Below are 20,777 nucleotides of genomic sequence, written 5' to 3' on the forward strand. Positions count from 1 at the left end.
ATGGTTTTATAATTAAAACTTTAGAAAACTGTGGAAACTATAGAAGAACTTATGAAAAGAAGATTTTAGCAATCGAAGTACATATTAAATCTTAATGTATTGTATAGTTTATTTTCATATTTTTGTTGGAGTGTAAACAAGTTTTTCGCTGACGTGCGCTGATTTCAGGACACTCTATGACCAAAGAGTCCTGGCCGCATTATTTGCGCTGCTAAGTTGGCGGGGAAGGTACTCTCTACTCGGTTCTCGGTTTTCGGTTCTTGGCTTTCGGGTTCAATGACAAAGTTTACTACCACTAAGTATTTATAACTATTATGTTATGTTTATGTTCCCACCGCCTCCGACCCCATTTTAAATGTTCAGTGATGCGCAACGAATTTCTTAATGGTGCAATTTGGCGTTTTATGTTTGAAGTTTAGGCGAATGGCGATTTTCAACAGCAGCAGATGGAAAAAGTGCCAAGGGACGCCAGGGGGCGAGGGCAATGGCATTTTTTTTTCCTCCATCCTGGCCTGACCGGCTATCGCAACGTGCATAAAGTTTTCGCAAACAATTATGGCCGCCTGGCAGACCCCGGCAACCGACCAACCAACCAAACCGAATCGGAAACCGGAAGGAAAGAGGGAGGCTCTGAATCATGGCTGGAGGTCCTTTGATATTTGCGGTTTTTCATTAATTTCATTGGTGTTATTTTCGCACCGCCATTTGACTTCCGGCCAAATGAAATCGCGCTCAATCGTATCTTATTGATTCGAAAATATGTTTTAGCCTAAAACTTTCAGGGAGGGTTGCTAGCAACACATTTCCATTACTTAATTTAAAGACAATTTATTCAAAAGTTTAATATCGGAATCCAATCAAACCGAAAGCCTGTGATGGCTGGATAGCTGGCAAAAAAGTCGCCATGGCGATAAAATTCAGCGTCAAAAGCTGGATGAAAAAATGAAATTACGCCAAGCACTTAATGGATAAAAAAGTGCCAACACTTTTCACAACTGCCTCCCATATCATGACACCTCAAATCATAACGATATAATGAATATGTGATTTTGTGCGACTGTGCGTCCTTTGCTTCTTCAGCAAAGAATGGAAATTAATTGAAAATGCATTTTGCATTCCATTGTCTTCAATTAATTTTCATTTCGTTCGCTTCATATAGCTTGTAATTCGATTTGTGCACTGACTTTATTCCGTTTGCCGGCAATTGATAATAAAAAGAGAGCAATGCTCAACGGAATTGAATTTCTTATAATGCTGAACCAGTCCGATGTCCAATTAATTGGGTACAGCCGAAAACCAACATTGACAATTCCGAACCGAAGCTTGTTTTCCATTTAATCCAAAGGACATGGACATGGACATGGACATTCTGCTCTTTTGGCCGAAATCGAGTTGCCGTTAAATTGCTTTCACTTGCCATTTGTTTAAGCCCTGCACATAATGGGCTCATAACTAGTTAAACTAACAGAACTCCATTATCCAACAGCTGCATCCGTTCGCTGCCGGGCCAGGACATATCCTTTTCGCCCGGGTCCTTCAATTACTCTGAGCTTGCGTCCGAGTTGGCCGTAATGTATTCAAAATCTTTAATGTAATTAATGCTGTTTGTTTAATGAAAGTTGTCTGAGCCGCTCTGCCCATATCCTTTCCTCCCAACCGGGTCTCTGGCCCTTTTCATTCAGCGCCAAAGCCATGTGGCACATGTGTGTGCGTAAGAGTGTGTGGTCGAGGATATTTACCGAATTCACCCAGGACATTGCAATATGCAAGCTTGTTGCTCCTGTTGTAGCGGACATGCAACAACACGGACCCAATCCACTCGAAAATGTTGCAATGGGTTTATGCGGAGTCAGAAAACACGATGTACTTGTTTGGGATTTCCATTCAAGGAGGTTCTTCAAAGGCTATAATTCTTCAATATTTATAGTTAGGAACAGGTCATTAAAAGGCTTTATATGAGGGCTTATTTATTTTAATAAAAATATTTAAAGTTGAGAAGCTCTATAATCCTGATACCCATGATCAAAATTTTCTACCAAAACTGCAATCGAATTCCAGCTGGACTTCTAATCATCATCGACAACTGCGCCAGAGATTCGACTGTGAATGTGTCCACGTCCGACTGTCATTTACTCCGTGTGTCCTGTCCGCTGGTCCGCCTGTCCGCATGTCCGCTTGTCCGCTCCTATTGGGAAAGCAACCCTTCGCTGGATCCGTGTGTGTGCCTGTGCGTGGGTTCTAATGCGCTAAAGTGCTTTTTCCGAAAAACAAGTTACACTTTGCAATTTGCACTAAATCCCACATGGATGTGGCCAGGTCCGCCGTTCGACTGCGGACTCTCGACTCCGGTTCTCAGGGCTCTGAACTCCGGACTCTCTGGTCTCCCGGCTGCATAGGCTGGCCGAGTTGTTTAGTCCTTCCTCTTCCTGTTTCTGTCTGGCCAGTATCCATGTATGTGTATGTGTGTAAATCCTTTGGCTGTTGCGTGGCAATTAAAAGGGATTTTCATGGCTAAAACGTATTTATTTAACACAGACACTCACACACTCACATAGTCTCCGGACTTTCTTCCCCTCGGACTCTTCCACCTCGCTTAATATTTGATTTTTGATTTGTGGCGTGTTGGCAGGGGATGGCTCGTGGAGTAGGGCTGAGAAAGAAACAGCCCACCCCAGCCATGAAGAAGACTCGTCCTCGTCAAGTACTCTTATTAATTACTATTGATTTTGGCCTCCTGTTCGGTGTTAATGAAATTGAATTGAACAACCGCCGACTGCAGGCCACGAAAGTGTACGGAAACCGTAGGGAAAATCGATAAAATCGCCGCAGTGGCATAGTTTTCGAAAAGGTGCAATGAACCCGGCTTTTCCTGACTTTCCCACCCAGAGAGTTTTTCCGCCGCAGTTTCACAGTCAATGGTTCGTCACGCTATCCCATTGAGGTGGACTTTTGTCCTCACATTTATCACATTCTACCATAAACACTAGAATGCTTCTAACTAAAACTGATATTCTACTTTAAATCCTTTCAAAAAAAGGACCCTCTTATTTATGCAAAATTGGTTGGTAAACAAAATTAAAATCTCTAACCAATAACAACCAATTGGCACCTGTCTCTCCTCGGAATTGTCAGACTCCATCTATCTGTTCGGATTCTGGCCAGCGTCAATATTGAATTTGAAATTAAAACGGCACAAAAATGTCCCTGGCAACAGTTGTGGCAAATTGGCCAATGTCCACCCTTTTGGCCACCCCACCCCATCGGCGGGGAATCTGCATGTGTTAATTACCGATTCCGAGGACGGGGCAATCGTGGTCAAGGGTCTGTGGCGGCCAGGGTCACAGAGGCTGAATGGCTAAAAAAATTGTCAACATGCCGGTCTCCGGCGGTGGAGAAGCTGCCAGCACAAGCTGCCGCCAGAGAGACGCGCATTTGATTTATAAACCCCCACTGACGGACGCCACTGGCCTCTTGAATTTGCATTTACCTCGAGGTAAAAACAAATAAACGTCTAATCGGGAGGAGGGGCGGGAATTGGCCATCAACTGTTGCCGCTGCCAGACAGCCAGATAGACAGTCACAAATAATGTGACGTAACAGCTGCCCAAAGGGGCGGTGGAAGCCTGCGAGCTGGGGGCAGGAAGCTGGAAGCTGGGGCTAGAAAAACTGATGTCCGCCATAAACAAATAAAACTCAGTTTGGTCGAGAAATTGATTTTTTGCGCCTAATCAAAAACGAATTAATTTCAGCAGCATGTGACAAAGAGCATCGTGCGTCGATTTTTTGTGGCATCTATGTATCTGTATCCACACTCACCCCGGAAGAGCTCCACGATAGCCCCAATTGATTAAATTGGCATGAAATGAAATTTGTGCCAGTGCCACTTGGCTGCGGTGGTTGCAAGGTGTTTTCCCAGCCAAAGGGCTTCCAGGCGAGGGTGGCGAGTGCCCAGCCAGACGGCCTGGGAGATCTGACTTCATTTGGGTCATTTTGGGGGTGGCTTCAGCATCTAAGATGTGTGGCTCCATTAAAGTGCTTTTGTGGTGGCGATTAAAGTTCAAGACTCTCTCCTTAAGATATTAGACTATCTATTGAATTGGCTTGCACGATATTCCTCTTAAATCGCTGAAATCCAAAGTGGGCCACAATATATATGTCGAAGGCATAATAATTCTGTGGCCAACTTTAAACAAATGATATTCAAAGCAAGGCAGAGGGAACGGATGACTCCTACACATCCATTTGGGCCTTTCGAATACCATAAAAAGCAGTCATAAAACCCTTTCCGCAAAACGGAAATCCCGCTTCAAAACAAACGCCATTAAAAACGAGGTCATGCTCAGTGGCATGGCCATAGGGACACATGAGAATAATGGAAGGAGAACTGGAGGAAGTCAGGGAGTTGGGAGCTGGTGAACGGATGGCTGGGGAGCTGGGGGTGGTTAAGGATGAGCTGGTGTTTGGGAATATCGTTTCAAGGACTGCCGAAAAGTCAAACAAAATTTACAGTCTCAAACTGCACAAAAATTTCAAAGTTGAGGCAACAACAAAAAAATAGGAATAACAAAAATATAATATTTTAAAAGTGCTCATAGGGAGCCGGCATAAAATATGGGCGCAGAAAGTTCAAGTTTACGGTGGGTGGGGGCTATGAGAGGATATGTATATGAACATACATCCTCTGAAGTGTCTGTGTGGGTGTGTGTTTTCTAAGGTATTTATTTTCATAACGCAGCACAACATAAGGAAGCAATAAATTTAAGCTGACTGACGACAGTTTGCATGTGGATGTGGTGGGTAGGGGCGGATGGGTTAGGGTCCTGCCAAGGATATGCTCTGTTATGTCTGGCTTTGGCTTAGGCGGCCTGCTGTTACGCCTTCTCATCCCCCTCTTAGAAGTCCCAGCCCCTTTATAAACCTTGCCATGTGTCGTAGGTAAAATGCCAACAGTCGTGTCTGCACATATATTGCATAGTTATTGTTTTAAAGCTTTAGCCACACCCCCTCCGGCATGCCCGCCACTTGGTCTCCGTCATTTAAATAAATTTTATGCAATTTAGTTAAGCTGCTCCATCTCTTTCTCCTGCCATAAAGCCTCCTCTTTCACTCCTTCGTCACGGCTGCTGCACTTTGGTTGAGTGAGTAAATGTCATTTAAATTTCTTGTGCCTTCTCACTCGTCAGCAGCGTATGTGTGGCATTCCAATTTCTTTTCGTCCTGTATCGTATCCCTTTTACAATCCCTATAAAGACACTGGAAAAAATAAAATCTAATTTATTGTTTGATTAATGGAAAAAGGAGGTTTATCTGCAGGAGGCAGGGCTTTGATAAAAAGAGAGATGTATCAGTGAAAGATAAATGGTTTTAATAGTTTTAAAAGCCTAACTAATAAGCCTTTAATTGATTTTTGTCATTTATTTATTGTTCTAATTAATATATTAAATTTCTTTTTAAAAAGTATAATTTTTTTCTATCTGCATTTGCAATAAAATATTTAACAGAGGGAGGCAGGGGCAGATGCGTAGGAGCTCGTTACCTCCCATTTGTGTTTTGTGTTTCGTGAGTTTTTCCTTTGGTCCAAAATCCCACCCATCCAATACACCCATCTAACACCCACCCATTACCCTCCATAGTATATCCGCCCCAAACCCCCTGAATCTTGTCGTATGTCACCGGCAACTTGACTGAGTTGTTAGTTTCACCGTATTCCTTGTCTCTGTGTGGTATTTGGTTTTTTCTTTTTTTTGTTGCCCCATCACATCATAAAAACGTGTGTGCTATATAGCTTTCGTTCCTGTTCTTGTTGGGTGGTTCAAGTTATTTATGTTTGCCATGTTGCGTTTGTCAAGTTTTTGCATTTGAAACAGACGCGCTTGAAAGCATTATGACTTAATTCTTATATGGCGCTCAGACATGATACGGATACGTAATCCAAAGAACTGAGTTCCAAATTCTCGTCCTTCCAATTACACTGTCCGAGATCTCAGGTATTTATTTGCAAGACAAATTCATTGGTTGCCAATAGCCTGGCAGTCTAATTGAAATAAACTTAATTAAAAATGTCTTGACATGGCATAAATCTCAGGGGTGTTTGCCACCTGTACTTCAGAGAAACATATGCCAGCAGCTGCTGCTCGGGCTCGTGCTCGGGCTGTGCTTACGGCCAGCCTCAACTATTTATTTGCACAAAAAATATAGCAAATGTCAAATGTGTGTTTACACACGCACCCAGAACCAGAGAACCCGAGAACCGAACTTGGGGCTGCCTTAAAGGTAACAACAAAGAAAATTGCTTTAGTAAATCCTAACGAAAATAAACAGAAAACACAACTTGAGTAGCAAAGCAAACAGAACCCACCTGCCCTACCCATATTCCTTTCCTAGGGGCTGTCCTGGGGGAAGCGATGGGAGGGTATCCTTGCATTTGCAAAAGTCAAAAAGGGTTAAGGCAAGCTCTCCGAGTGTTTATTATGTGTGGGTGACTAGGTGACTAGGATGGTTTGGGTATGAAGAGGAGTCTCAACTCCGTGCCTCCGTCAACTCCACTCCATGCCACACTCTACACTCCAAAGCAAAAAAGCTCTTACGTGAGCGCTCTCATATTGCGCTGCCTTATGTATGACACTTAAACATGCAAAGCTGCTTGCCGAGATGATTTATATTAGCCATGATTTCTAGCAATTTTTAGCACTTTGCGTAGCGTCGGAGGTGTTGATTGTTGTTGAAATTTCTGCCGCACCAGATGACGAGGGGACAGGACGAAATAAGTGGTTATATGGGTTCCACGCTCAACGCTCCACGCTCCCCGGTGACATATTTCGGGCCATGATAATAAAAACTTATTTGACTTTTCTACTTTTCTGTTCTTCCCCTGAGCAGAGTGATTACATGGGGGATGTTGTGCGAAAGTGGCATTACCAGCTGACGTAAAGAGTTAAGGCAGATGCCAGCGAAGAGGCCCTAGACACGGGCCCCGAAATTAATATATCTTGACTTGCACTTAATCCCGCGAAACGATACTGACAATTCTGCAGGATCCTCATAACCGGCCGGGGGGTAATACGAGCCAAATGTTGGCCAACTGCTGCTCGTGCGAGAGCGCCAGTAAAACAATTACAGGCCACAAAGCATAGTCCTTGCCCACGCTACGTATACGTAATGCGGGCAAGAAGGCAACTGTGGGCGCAAGTGGGAGTGGCCGGCCTGCATAGTCGCCCAAACACACGGGCACACTTGGGCTATCAAATTAAGTAATTGCATAATTGTTTCACTAGCATTTTACTATGCCCACGGGTGGCCAAAGTGCCGAGGCACTGCCCCATCACCCCACCATCCAAGTCACCCTCCTCTGGAAGCTTCCTGCCTTTGACTTGGCTCTTTGTGTGTGCGCCAAGTTTCTTTTATTTGCCTTTTGGTCGATGGCTAATCCCCGCCCGCCTTCTGCTACGTGCCTGTCTTTGAGTTTTTCGTTTTTGTGGCTCCTATTTTTTTCTTTTCCCCCCCCTGGCCGACTGCCTGCCTGCCCCCTCATAAATCACCGTCAAATCGTCGAGGGCTTAGCCCTCCGGAGCCCTTCTCAGACCTACTCCATGGCCTTTAATTGTTTTGTTATAGACACATATCCGTGCGATTCCGTGGCCACGCCAAATGCCGAATGCAAAATGCAAATGCCTGCAGACCGCAAATGTTGTAAAAGCCCGCCGTACCTGCCGACCAGCCAAGTGTTCCTCCAACCAAGTGAAGTCCTAGCGGCCAACACAGCTGAAGACAGTGGTTGAGATTGGAAATATTTTAAAAATGAAGTACAATAAATATATTAAAAAATATTTTAATTTACAGATGACATCTTTTAATGCCATTTTTGATCTGGTATTTATGTCTTTCTATTACTTTTATTTTTTAGCTTTTAATAAGGCTTCTAACCCACTGTTTCCTGGCCAGGCTACTTTGTGGCACCCATTCCCTGATAAGGCCAACCGAGCGGTCAAATATGGCGCTAACATTATTAACGTTGGCCCTTGGATGTCTGTGTTTGTGGCTCAGAATCGTATCGAGCGTGTGAATGCGGCAAGGTAAGTATTTATATATGGGTTGGCTATTTGGCTAGTAACTGGTAAGAAACCCCAACTATGATACTGTGTGGAAACACAGGCCACTATATCCAATTAAATTTCTCAATCGCTTCAACCCCTTGACTTTCTAGACTCTTTGTTTATTTTTAACCCATCTAGTGTTAGTGGAAATCGAACATTTGTCATTTTTAATTACAGGCACTAAGCCCTGATTGATCTACTTCTTGGGATAATGAAGATCTGGCTGGGGCACTGGATTTATAGTCAGTGGGGCGTTGAACAGGCCATTTGTTGCGCCTCATTGCTAATTTCAATATTATTTTTGGAACTCTCATAAGTTGCTTCTGATTTTTTCTTCCCTTTCTTTTTTTCGTTGGTATTATAATTTTTTTTTCCTGGCTGCCTCTTTGATGCCACGAACTGTTGATGTCTTTATTGCAGTTGCTGCAAGTTTTTGCTGTTCGCATTATAATTTCCATTTCGTTTTCATTCAGTCGGAGATCAGCATCTTCACGGGGCTTTGGCTGTCTATAATTGGATGGTCTGCTACTCGATCTCAAAGGGGAACTCGTGTGCGAGTGCAGACTTTTAATCAAGATCGAGGGTGATAAATGACAGTCCCCCATGGGAACTGGGAAACCAATGAGAGGCGTGCCATTGATGTACCGTCTGGAAATGCAATCGGATGTATATATACTCATATATATAGATATATATATAGATTCATATATATGAATCAATTCAATAATCATTAATCACTATTGCCAAGCGACATTAAGCCTAATTTCCATAACCAGATGGCATTATGAATGAGAAAATGTGCTTACACTGAATGAACTTGCTCTTTATTGATCGTTTAGAAACATTTCATCGTAGGAGAAGTAATAGAAAAATCTGGACAACCTGTCGACACCCATGCGGCTAAAATAGGGCAGGACCCTGGACTCCAGTTCGTTCCAGAACTCCAGCCAGTGCTCGTTCATCACCCGATTGACGGCTATGGTAAGATCAGTGTTCCATTCGTATAGATTATCCAGCCAGAGAATACATCGATCGAAGTTCACTTGAAAATCCATATCATAGACCCTCAAATAGCGTTTTCCTTGCCGGAACTCCACGAAAACCTTGAAGAAAATATTCAAATGGAAGTTCTGGAGATCGACGTTCAAACTTCCATTGCCCGATGCCCTGAATAGCAAAAGTTTTGTTTCAAAATCGAATTGAGCCACGCATTCAAGGCGGGGTATCTTAACTTCGATCAATATTTTCTTCTGGGTCGGATCCCGCTCGAACCCTTTGACTGATAATACGGTGGAGTTTTCAAGTCCATTCAGGGTGAGGTTTTTCAAGTTGAGGGTCAGGCCAATTGGTAAGTTGCTGGAGTCATTGAAGAGAGGGAAGTTGGGTCCGGGAAGCTTGTTAAAGGGCCTAAAGTATGTCTTTGGTATACCCTTGGCAAAGGTCTTGATATAGCCATTTAAACTTTCAACCAAACATGTTTCGTTTCCATATCGACATCGCTGGATGCTAAATGCTGAAAAGATCAACTTTAATGGTCTTAATGGTCTCATACCAGCATTCAGGTATGAACTTACGCATCTCCATCCATGAAGACACCACTGGGAGTATTAGGAGCAGGAATAATCCAAAAGGGTACTGCATTTTAGTCTGGTTTCTGCCACTGCGAAATCAGAACTAAGCCCAGAAAAAGTCTAGTCATAGACGCCTCTATGAACTTCCCTCGGATTAACATAACCCGCTGGGTCTGAAGGGGGATTCACTTTAAAATGTTTTATGGGTCCAGCTACAGGCGTCAAATCAATGTTTATAATAGGGCAACTCCCCCTGCACTTGGAATACTTGGAAGATGAAATAGTTCGCTGACGCATTTAAACATTGAACGATGCAGCGTTCATAATAATGAGCTGCACATTGCCCCGGAATGTGGGGTGGGGACTTCGAGGCTGATGGGGAATCAAAATCAGAAACAATACCGCTGTTGCAACATAAACAAATGCAAGTATAAATCGTAAGCCGACAAAGAGAACTCCGTTCGTCAGTCAGCGTCTCGCATTCCAAAGCGTTTGCCTCAAGTCTGAAGTGGATTCTGAGAAATTTTCGCAAAAGTGCGTTGTGTTTTTTGCATATCAAGTAAGCGGGTCCAAAGACACAAAACATTCAGTACTCATACTCACAATGGGAAGCCCCAGCTCCAGCCAGGGAGGCCCTTGACAGGGGCTAATAGCTAAGGTCAACAATTAAACTCATTCTGTCCCTCAGCCCATCAGCCCAACTGTCTATCCTCGGGTCTGACAACTGCAGTGCCATCTATTTGCAATGCATTAATTTTAGATTGCCCCGGAAAACGACCCTCGGCGTTACTTGAGCGCTCCCTGGCCCGGTTTCGGTCCCGGTCCCGGACCCGGTCGCTGGCAGAAATTCAAATTTGAATTCAAACCCAAACACAGGAAAAATCAATCGCCCGCACTGTCAATGTGCCCGCATTTTCCGGCGCTGCTCGTTTTGTTTCTTGTCGTATTTTCATTTCATTTCATTTGATTTTATTTTGGGCTAGGGCCTGGGCTTTGCTTTGGTTGAATTTGGTTTGGTTTGAGGAACAACATTTCACCTTACCCGGGGAAAATCCAATGGCGCGCCAACTATGTAAATATTTGTCACGACCGCATGACAATATTTGTTCAGACTTCAGTCTTTGATTTACTTTTTATGTCAATGGTGTGGCGTTCGAGTTGACAGTAACTAACTGGCAATCTCTTCAAGTTTAATAATACATTTGGCAGAGTATCTAAGATTCGTTGCACTCTCATATCACTGTCCTTTCAATATTGTTCTAAGACGTCTTAGTTGGGAAAGCACTACACCCTCGAAGAGATCTTGACTGTCTCGCATTTGTTTGTTGTTTTAGTGCATCTTGTCCCCAGTGCATTTCCGCTCGGATTCCATCATAAAAGTATCTCGAATTAACAGAAGTAAATCAGAAAAACATTCAGTTGGCGGGGCCAGATATTGTTGGGCAAACAAATAAATATCTGCAGCAGCATGCGGCCCGGTATTTATGATAAATACGACATATTTGGTCCGCCTACCTCATACTTCAAACCCAATTCTGTTTGTCAGGCAGCGAAGACCACGATATGTCAGAAATGCAGATGTATTTCCAAAAGCTATAAATAATGCGATTCACCTTTGATGAATCCCAGCGGCAGGTGTTTGGCTGCGGTGTGGTGGCTTTACTTTCGTAATTTTAATTATTAATCAAGAATTTAATTCACAGAGACTTTTGAATAGAACTGTCCTTCCAGCAGAATATTTTCAAACATCAGACACAACTATACATATGTGCTTATATTTTTAATTTTGTTGATTGCCAAATTGTTGATTTTACTCTTGCCTCACGATGTTTGCCATGGTAAGTTCTGCATGGAGTGCTCAGTCGCAGCCAACCCAGTGCCTCTGCTACCTCCCACCAACTATGGCCGACTGTTGGGACAAAGGCGATAAGCTTTTCGCGGACAGCCTCCGGTTGGACATCGAGGATGTCACTGACAGTGTCATGAAGGTGATGCGGATCTGCGGATTGCGTCCCTGGGAGGTGAAGCGGAGTGCGGAGGTAATCCGCAACTCCTTAACGCATTACGAGGAGGTACGGGAGCGGATCGATCTAGTGCCGAGGAAGCGCTTCGCCAAGGAGACCTTCCTGAACGGGCTGGCCAAGGAGGGCCAGATGAACAGGATGGACGCTCAAATGGCCTACGCCATTGTCAAGCGGGCCTTTAGGGCTCTCTACTATGGAACGGGTCAGGGGGGAAAGCAGTACATCTGCCTCCAGGTCGTCTTGGATCACAGCCAGGAGTGTCTCTGGTTGCATGCCGCACGCCGCACGGCAGCGATATACGCCGCCCTCACCGGACTCATGCACTCCGAGGAGCAGCAGGTCGAGGAGCGCATTGAGTGCGTCTATAAGAACCTGTTCGATGTCCTGCAGACTAGAGTTGTATTTGCCGATGACTGGGTCTGCAGCTGCGATATAGAGCCGGAGAGCAAATCAGTCACTAATGCAGTCTCTACGATGACCACGCAGGTGGAGGTCCTCTATCAGAAGCAGAACTTGGAGCTCAGCACCGGTCCCTCCGCATTGACGTACCAGCGCCTGGAGATAAACCGGTCGGTGGATTCGGACGAGCATAGTTCACACTCTCGGTATAACTACAGCCTAAGAAAGAACCCTAACAAAACAGAATCACGAAAGCTTTCAGAAGGCCCTAGTAGTAGCACCGTTGTCAGCCAGGCGAAGTGCAACTGCCCCCCTTTGCGCTGTTTCCGCGAGGCGGGAGAGGCTCGTGAGGCCCCGGAGATCACGGCGGAGTGCAGCCAGGGACCCTTCATTTGCCGCTGGCTACCGTTTACCGAAGAGGACGATAAGTTTGAGGAGCACTGTGCTCCCTACCCGCCCATTGAAGAAGTGTGTCCACCCTGTGTGAAGGAAGACATCTCCTGCGACTCGGAGTGCACCTGTACCTGCCACGACGGCGACGATATTGGCGAGGAGGAAAGCATTGGAGAGAAGGCCTCCAAGAGCGGAGTGGAAGACTACGACACCGACTACTGCTGGCTGGCTCCGTTCCGGGGCAGCAGCAAGGAGAGATTAGACAGAAAGAAGCAGAAGGCTCAGCCAGAGGTGGCGCTGGTGAAGGTTACTAAAGAGAAGGAAATATTGTCCAAGTGCTGCTGCATGTGCAAATACAAGCGTGATTTTCCTCACCTCTTCACTTACCTGGCACCCTTCAAGGAGGAACCAGAGAAACAGCCAGAGCCTGAGGCATCCAAGCCAGAGCCACTGCAAAAACCTTTACCACATTATAGTGAAAGCGAGGATCTGCTTTCCAAAGCTCCACCACTTGGTGTCTCTCTGGCGGGCTATCGCTGCTGGGTCAAGTCCAGGCCCTCGACATCCTCTGAATCGCAGGCAGAGGAAAGAGGTCCACTTATAATGGTTTGTAGCCAAGAACAAAGGGTAGGCAAGGCAGGAACAAAGGGTCCGGATATTATCCTGACCACCAAGACGCAGCACCATCCGAACTCCGGAAAAGCTAAAAACGCTGCTCCAGCCGAGCCTCCAGCCAATCCACCAGCCAAGGTGCCGCCTAATCCAACACCTTCTAAGACCAACAAGCCGGTGTCGAAGCCTCCTGTGGCTCCCAAGAAACCTGAACAGCCGGGAGAGGAAGAAAAGCTTACCAAGGAAGACATTTTAGACATTATTGGCCTCAGGATGAAATAGATTCTCGAGTCTAAGCTGCAATGTAATAAGTCCAACCTGAAAAGACCATCCAATATAATATAATTAAAAATTTGAAAGTTTTTGTTTGTGGTATAGATTCTAACCCCACGAGGGATACGGATAATCCTCCTCCACAAATATAACTTTGGAACGGTAGAAGAGGCTTTATTTAGATACCTCTCCGTAGGACTGTTTTTTTTTTTTTCAATAGGCTATAGTTGTCTATGAAAATTGTCACACATCAGTCCCTTATAGGCTTACATTCATTTTTTATTTTATTGATTACAAAATTCTGGAACTTTCCCTAAAACATGTACACGGTAAGTTCCTCATGGAGCAAGCAGTCGCAGCCAGGACGTTGCAAGTGCCACATCCCGGGACACCGGGATTGTGGAGATGATAATGATCAGATGATGGAAGAGTACCTTCTTCTGGACATCGAGGACGTCACTGACAGTGTCATGAAGGTGATGCGGATCTGTGGGCTGCGTCCCTGGGAGGTGAAGCGGAGTGAGAGGGTAATCCGTAACTCCTTGACGCATTACGAGGAGGTGCGGGAGCGGATCGATCGAGTGCCGAGGAAGCGCTTTGCCAAGGAGACCTTCCTACACGGGCTGGCCAAGGAGGGCCAGATGAACAGGATGGACGCTCAAATGGCCTACGCCATTGTCAAGCGGGCCTTCAAGGCTCTTTACTATGGGACAGGACAGGGAGGAAAGCGGTACATCTGCCTCCAAGCCGGCTTGGAGCACAACCAGGAGTGTCTTTGGTTGCATGCAGCACGCCGCACTGCTGCGATACACGCCGTTCTCACCGGAATGATGCACTCCGAGGAGCAGCAGTTTGAGGAGCGCATCGAGTGCGTCTACAAGAACCTGTTCGATGTCCTGCAGACAAGAGTCGTCTTCGCCGACAACTGGGTCTGTCACTGCCAACAGTACAATAGCAAACCGGCCTCCACTGGAGTCTCTTCGATGACCTTGGAAGTGGAAATCCTCTACCAGAACATGCAGCTGAGCAAGGGAACCTCCGGTGTGACCTCCCAGCGTGATTTAGGCCAGGCAGCAGGCACGATCCCACCCAGCTCTGCCCCCTCACGGCATAACTACGGTCTAAAGAAGACCCAGAACAAAGCGGTATCCCAGAATGAGTCCATGGACTTCAGTGCCAACTCCATTCTTAGCCAGCCCAAGTGCAAGTGCCCCCATTTGCGCTGTTGCCGCGAGGAGGGCGAGGCTCGCGAGACTCCGGAGATTACGGCGGAGTGCAGCCAGGGACCCTACATCTGTCGCTGGCTGCCGTACACCGAAGAGGACGATAAGTTCGACGAGCACTGTGCTCCCTTCCCGCCCATTGAGGAGGTGTGTCCACCTTGTGTCAACGACGAGATCTCATGCGACTCGGAGTGTACTTGCACCTGTCAGGTGTGCACGTGTCGCCCGCACTTCGACGGCGACGATATAGGCGAAGAGGAGAATCTTGGCGAGAAGGCCTCCAAGAGCGGAGTGGAGGACTACGACACGGACTACTGCTGGCTGGCTCCGTTCCGGGGCAGCAGCAAGGAGAGAATGGACAAAAAGAAGCTGAAGGCCGAGCCTGAGGTGGAACCGGTGAAGGTGGTCGCCGAGGCGAAGGAAGCCTTGTCCAAGTGCTGCTGCATGTGCCGATACAAGCGTGAGTTTCCACATCTCTTCACTTACCTGGCGCCCTTCAAGGAAGAGCAGAAGAAAGAGCCAGAGCCCCCAGCAGAGGAAATCAAAATTCTCCAATCCAGTGAAAGTGAGGATCTGCTTTCGAAGCCACCTCCACCTGGTATCTCCCCTGCGGGTTATCGCTGCTGGGTAAAGTCCCAGCGCTCGCCAACTTCCATAGAGCAGGTGGAGAGACCGCCACCGCATTTGGTTTACCATGATCCCGAAATAGAGGAAGCTGCAGCTCCTCCAGCCAAGGCTCAGAGTGCTCAGAAAAAGCCCACTAAGCCCCGTGCCACTGCGGCTGCTGCAGATACTGTCAAACCGGATGAAGGAAAGTTCACCAAAGAAGACATTCTTAAAATTATCAACCTGAAGGCTGCCAACGAATACATGTTGTGATATTTTGAAAACAAGCCCTGTTACCAAAGAATTAAGACTATAAATATTGCCGGTCAAACCTGAGAAACCCGTAGAAACCAATATAATTTATTGAAAGAGAAAACGACAAAGTTCTTTTGATTCTGTAATATTTCGAACGGAATTTCTTCCATTTTTGGGTGACAAATCAAAGATTTTCGCAGTGACACCCCCATATGCACACACAGGCACTCAATTTCCGGCACTCAACTGATGTCAAGGGGGGGAGAAATCAAAGTTGGCCAACGCAATTTGCTCTGTGGATAGTTTTTGCCAAGTTATTTGATATTTTATTCTATATTTTTATTGTCAAGGGTTCTGTTGCATATTTCTGTGTGCGTGTTTGCATTTGTGTTTTTCTGTTTACCCAACGAACTGTCAATTGATTGTCAAATTATAAATCGAAAGCGGTCAGCTCGAATGGGACGTCGAAGAGGGTCCTTTGAAAATGTAAACTGTTTGCTTTGTCGCCACTTTGCAACTTTGTGATTATGTGTGCATGTTGTCAGAATTTTGAGGGGCTGGGATCGGATCGGAATCGGAATCGGATCCGGGTCCGGAATCGAAATCGAACCACTTCAGCTGCAAAACTATGCGAAACATTATACAATACGCACCGGAGGAGTTTCGGGAAAATAGGCAGCCGGACGGCGGGATGGCGGTACGTGAATCACTTCCACATTTCTGACACACGATATTTTGTATTGTGTGCCACATAATAGGGGCGTGGTCACGCCCCACAATGGACAACATTTGGCCAAGTGAATTACAAAATACGATACGTTATATTTGCATTGTCGATAGTTGCTGGCGGGGACAAATCTCGTTAAAACCAAATCACGTAGGAATTTCATTTTGCCGACTTTTCAGGAATGGGTATGGGTGCTCCCGAGTGAACTTTTCCGGCTGTCGTAATTGCAGACAAATTGTGAAAAGTATTGCCTGACATGGGCGGCACAATAGGGGATTTGTTTGGCTTGACAAGGGGCGCTGGAAAGTTTTGTGACAGACGCTTTTAAGCAGAAAATTGTTTGCTCATAACTTTTGACATCGCATCGCTGGCGTGAGAGTGGGTGGATTTTGAAGCCTATCAAGAAATAACAATAACCGCCGAACCCTCCTACTCCAACTCCCACTCATCCAAAGGGTAAAAACCGAAGGAGGCCTCAAAAATTGTGCTTTATACGATATCGAATGTATGTTTTGACATAGCCAGCGAGCTTTTCGCTCTTGCCTCTAATGACTTGGAAACGTGAATCCTTACACATCAAAGAAGCAATCAGTAGTTTTTAATTTACACAGAGAGAATCCAGACTGAAATGTCTTTAAAATCTATCCACTTTTCCATTCAGTGCAGACACGATTTTCTATAAGAATCAGAATCTCTTGTTTTCTCCGTCAGAAATCGTTGGATCCCTTTGGCCTTCATAAACTTTAAGTGAGTCTTCATGGCAATGCCAGGCCGATGGCCATAAATTTCTAGTTTACTTTGCACCCGGTCACCCGGCTGAAGAAGGCCATTAAAAAATTCCTGGCCATATCGAGTGACGGGCCTGGAGTGTCTGGAGCGCTTGTTATGACCACGGGATGATGCGATGCGCATTGCTCATTAACACGAAACTAATTAATTGCGCAATTCAACTAAACTATCGTGTAGCAAAATGAGAAAACGAAGGAAAAAAGGCCCGGGACAAGTCGCCATTACACGGCCAGACCTTCTTGATTGATCGCCCGACGTCGTCTGCGTGATCTTCGAGGGCTAACGAGGCGCAAGTGGCAAGTGGCAAGTGGTAAGAGTGACTCCGCCATTGCATTTTAAACGCTAATTTATTGTTAACTGCAACATGTTGCCGGTATGCAAAAATGTTGCCCCGGCATATGCAATTAATTGTAACAAGGCCCGCTAGCCAAGCGAGCAACCTTTAACGAGGCTAAGACAGCGACACCGACAGCGATGGCTAAAAGCCCGAGACGGAAACCGAAACTGAAATGGAAACTGAAACTTAAACCAAGACAGGCCATTTCGAATTGGATTGGTAACACTTTCCACCAAAAACTTTAACTGAACACCGACGCGTGTTAGCCCGCTGCAATTTGTTAATTTGAAGTCGTGTTTGGGCAAATGTTTGGCTGCCCCTCGGGAAATTACTTCACTTGAAGAAAATATAGCAAGTTACACTGATTAGACCCAACAGTCTTTTGTTAAATATCCTCAGTGTACAATTTGGTGTGTCAGCCTCTTTGTTACCCTTGCCAAGCGAAAGTTTCGGCCAAGAAAGTACCCGGGCGATATGCGAAGGTGGAAGCGTAATTCATGTGTTGCGGTAATTGCTGGGAGGCACCAGCCGCAGTTGCAGCAGCTGCCACTGCCACCACTGCCACAGTGGCATTAGGCCGGGCCAATTTCGCAGGGAAAGCAGCCACTTACCAACTAGTTCCCCCTTCCGACAGAGAAAACCCACTAGATTGATATTTAGATCGAATCGGGCCATTCAGGCAGGCATTTTCAGCTCCAACTGCCTTATTTGCCACTAAAACTTTGGCTATTCAGTTTATAATTCGAAAGCTTTTGGACTGAAAGTTCGAAACAACATCTTATGAATCTCTGAAATCGCCAAAATCCAAAGGGCCAGAACCCCGAAACGGCGGTCTATGGCAACTATGTAACCATCAATCAGACCAACTCGCTGGGCAACTATTCGGAAAATCAATAAATACCCATAAAGTTGTTGGCGAAACTTTGGCAACGGCTATCTCCCGCAATTCTATATAAGTGCTAGCATTTATCTATCCGCGATATATAGCCAGTCAGGCCAGCGGATGAATGCTGACAGCCAACTAGTTTTTGAATACAAAAATGCTTGCCATAGTTCGGGGAATGTTTTGAAAACTTTTACGCAAAATCCGTGCTGGAAACGAGAGCCTGAAAACCGAGACCGCAGAACGCAAAACGCAGAACGCACAATGGAGCGATTTTCCTCACTGGCTCGAACCCTCCACCCTGTGTTGTAGCCTTGCCCCCTCCACCGGAAAGAGTTTTCCCCAAAAACAGCTGGCTCGGCGAAGCGGCAGCTTGTTTGCGGTTAGCAGTATCTATCGAATGCAGTTGCAAGCCAAGAGTGCAGGCCCAAGATACTAGCAATTTTTCGGTGGTAAATAGTTGAGAGTTGTGCATGTTGCAAGGCCTGTCGCTGCGGTGTGGCAGGCACACACACACAGATAGGCAGATACCCAGATGCAGATACAAATCATTGGGCTTTATGACACCGGCAACATATGTCGCCGCTCAAAATATTTAACCGCAGCAGAGCTTTTCGAAAATCAGCAGCTACACTTTGATTAATGGCAGCATTCAATGGTGTACAACTGCGAGCATTCAACTGCATGTATCCATCAGATACGTAGTTTGTCAACGACGCTTTTCCCCAACAAAATCATCAATTAATGCTCTATTAATAGAGGCTTTTCCCCATTCCCCCCTGCCCGTTTTGCGGAGGTGGGGTCCCAACACTTAGGGTCCGACATGTGTTAGTGTCAACTTGATTGAACAGACAAGAAAGTGGGGAACAAATATCCATTTAAAACAAAAAAAACTTGGTCAAGCCATGGAACCAGCGACACTCTATCTAGAGACTACTTCTCTACCCATTTACTTGACTTTTGACTTTACCATTTATAGCTTGGCATCAACCCCATCAGACAATCATTTATGCATTTACCTTAATGACATTACCCGTTCCCATAAGTCAGTTTAATTGCTGCCAAATTATGGAGCCATTTAAAATTCAATTCATGGCCCAGTTCGGTTTGAATTAATCAATCAAAACCGAGAAACCCTTAGCATACTTTGGTTTGTAATCAAAAAAAAGGAAAGAAAAAAAGCCAGACATGTGTGCCTCAACTCTTTGATTCGAAGGTCGCGCCAGCTAATTTACTGGCCATAATTAGCATGGGCCAACGAAATGTTTGGGAACATTTTACAGTATTCCAAGCTGAGGCATTTAGTCATATTTTGGGATGGGCCAGGGCGAGTGAGTTTGTGGCATATGCATTAACCCACTGACTGGCACGCAACTGCCTTGTTAAAGCCACACTGGAAAATATATTTCTAAGGAGGTTCAAGCTCTTTCTATTTTGAATATCGAATTATATAAATATTTCTTCAAATGTTACGGTGGCAGTCGGTAATAGGTGCGGTCATGACCACTAGTTCATTTGAAAGAGAACAAGATTCTTTCATAATTAGCCAAGACGAAGAACGGTGGGCCACTTTGAGAAATTTGTTGGGGCGATCATTGAATGCCATCATCGACGAAACCCTCCTCTGATTTCGTCTGCAACCCAGCCAGCTGGGATGCCATGAACTTTGTACAAACACCGCACGCTCATCTTAAAGATGCAAAAACTTTTACATTTAACCGCATTTATGGGGCTTCTGCCAGCTGCTGTTGTTTCTCCGATCCCAAAAATTTTTCCAAGACGGGGGCATAGGTAGAGGACGGGAGCAGAAAAAAGACCTTTGGAAGCTTTCGAAAAGATTTTCACCTTTTATATTAGATGCCGAGGCGAAAGTTTATTGTTTTCCTCAAGTTCGCGCTAGGCATCCAAGGCGGGCTGGAGCACTCCATTTCCATTCCCGTTGCCATCATTTCCATCTGAAAGGATAAGCCAGGAGCCCGGGGTCTGGAGTCCGGGAGTCCGGAGTCCAAAGGATTCCCCGCACACAGGCCATATGTAAAATTGATTCGCCTTCACTCCTCGTGAGTAGCTGCCGTTTGTTTGCTTTGTTTAGGGATAATCCCATACATTAGACCTGTGTAAGGGGCTTGTTTGAGTTTTCCTTTTGCCGAACGAAGGATGTTTTTCCCCGTTTTTTATTCGCTTTGTGTGTGTTTTTTGGCTAAAAACTGATTCTCAAGGTATTTCTGCATTCTGAGAAAATTTTATAGCCATAAATGCGCCAGATTTGCGTTTACTCGAGAGGATTACCTCCATGCCCACCCCAACTCCAACTCTCCGACGAGGGAGCCAAAGTTTCCGAATTCACATAAAATTAGCAAATATTACATTTGCGCCCGGGAAGGGCTCCCAAAAGGTTGCACATCCTTCTCGGCTGGCTCCCAGCTCTCAGCTCGCATCGCGCAGCTTCTGGACTTGAGTTTATTTTGTATATTTTAAGAAAACTTTTTTATTGCCGTAAACAAAGTTTGCCACGCAACGGGGAGTTATTTAACGTCTATAACTAACACGAAAAAAAAAACTTCCTAGCCTGCGAAAGGAACGTCGAAGGAA

At 45.5% G+C, this 20,777-nt stretch overlaps 3 protein-coding genes across 4 annotated transcripts; 2 read left to right on the forward strand and 1 right to left on the reverse strand.

The window, feature by feature from the left end:
• Positions 1–8,224: 8,224 nt before the first annotated feature.
• Positions 8,225–11,295, reverse strand: LOC108122933 (protein takeout-like). Of its 2 annotated transcripts, XM_070278271.1 has the most exons (3): positions 10,268–11,295; positions 9,668–10,179; positions 8,225–9,606 (listed from the first exon to the last, which is right to left on the reverse strand). In XM_070278271.1, exons 2-3 carry the CDS (start codon positions 9,732–9,734, stop codon positions 8,918–8,920), a joined length of 756 nt encoding a protein of 251 aa, XP_070134372.1. In that variant the 5' UTR covers positions 9,735–10,179; positions 10,268–11,295; the 3' UTR covers positions 8,225–8,917. The 2 variants fall into 2 exon arrangements, with proteins under 2 accessions (XP_070134372.1, XP_017093279.2); XM_017237790.3 differs by having other exon boundaries at positions 9,668–11,295.
• Positions 11,296–11,565: 270 nt separating this feature from the next.
• LOC108123009 (uncharacterized) lies at positions 11,566–13,374 on the forward strand. Its single transcript, XM_017237899.2, has one exon. It carries the CDS (start codon positions 11,566–11,568, stop codon positions 13,372–13,374), a length of 1,809 nt encoding a protein of 602 aa, XP_017093388.2.
• Positions 13,375–13,585: 211 nt separating this feature from the next.
• Positions 13,586–15,577, forward strand: LOC108123012 (uncharacterized). Its single transcript, XM_017237902.3, has one exon. It carries the CDS (start codon positions 13,686–13,688, stop codon positions 15,465–15,467), a length of 1,782 nt encoding a protein of 593 aa, XP_017093391.2. The 5' UTR covers positions 13,586–13,685; the 3' UTR covers positions 15,468–15,577.
• The last annotated feature ends 5,200 nt before the right edge of the window (positions 15,578–20,777 follow it).

The sequence above is a fragment of the Drosophila bipectinata genome, chromosome 2R (assembly GCF_030179905.1).
Source record: "Drosophila bipectinata strain 14024-0381.07 chromosome 2R, DbipHiC1v2, whole genome shotgun sequence".
Lineage (NCBI taxonomy): Eukaryota > Metazoa > Arthropoda > Insecta > Diptera > Drosophilidae > Drosophila > Drosophila bipectinata.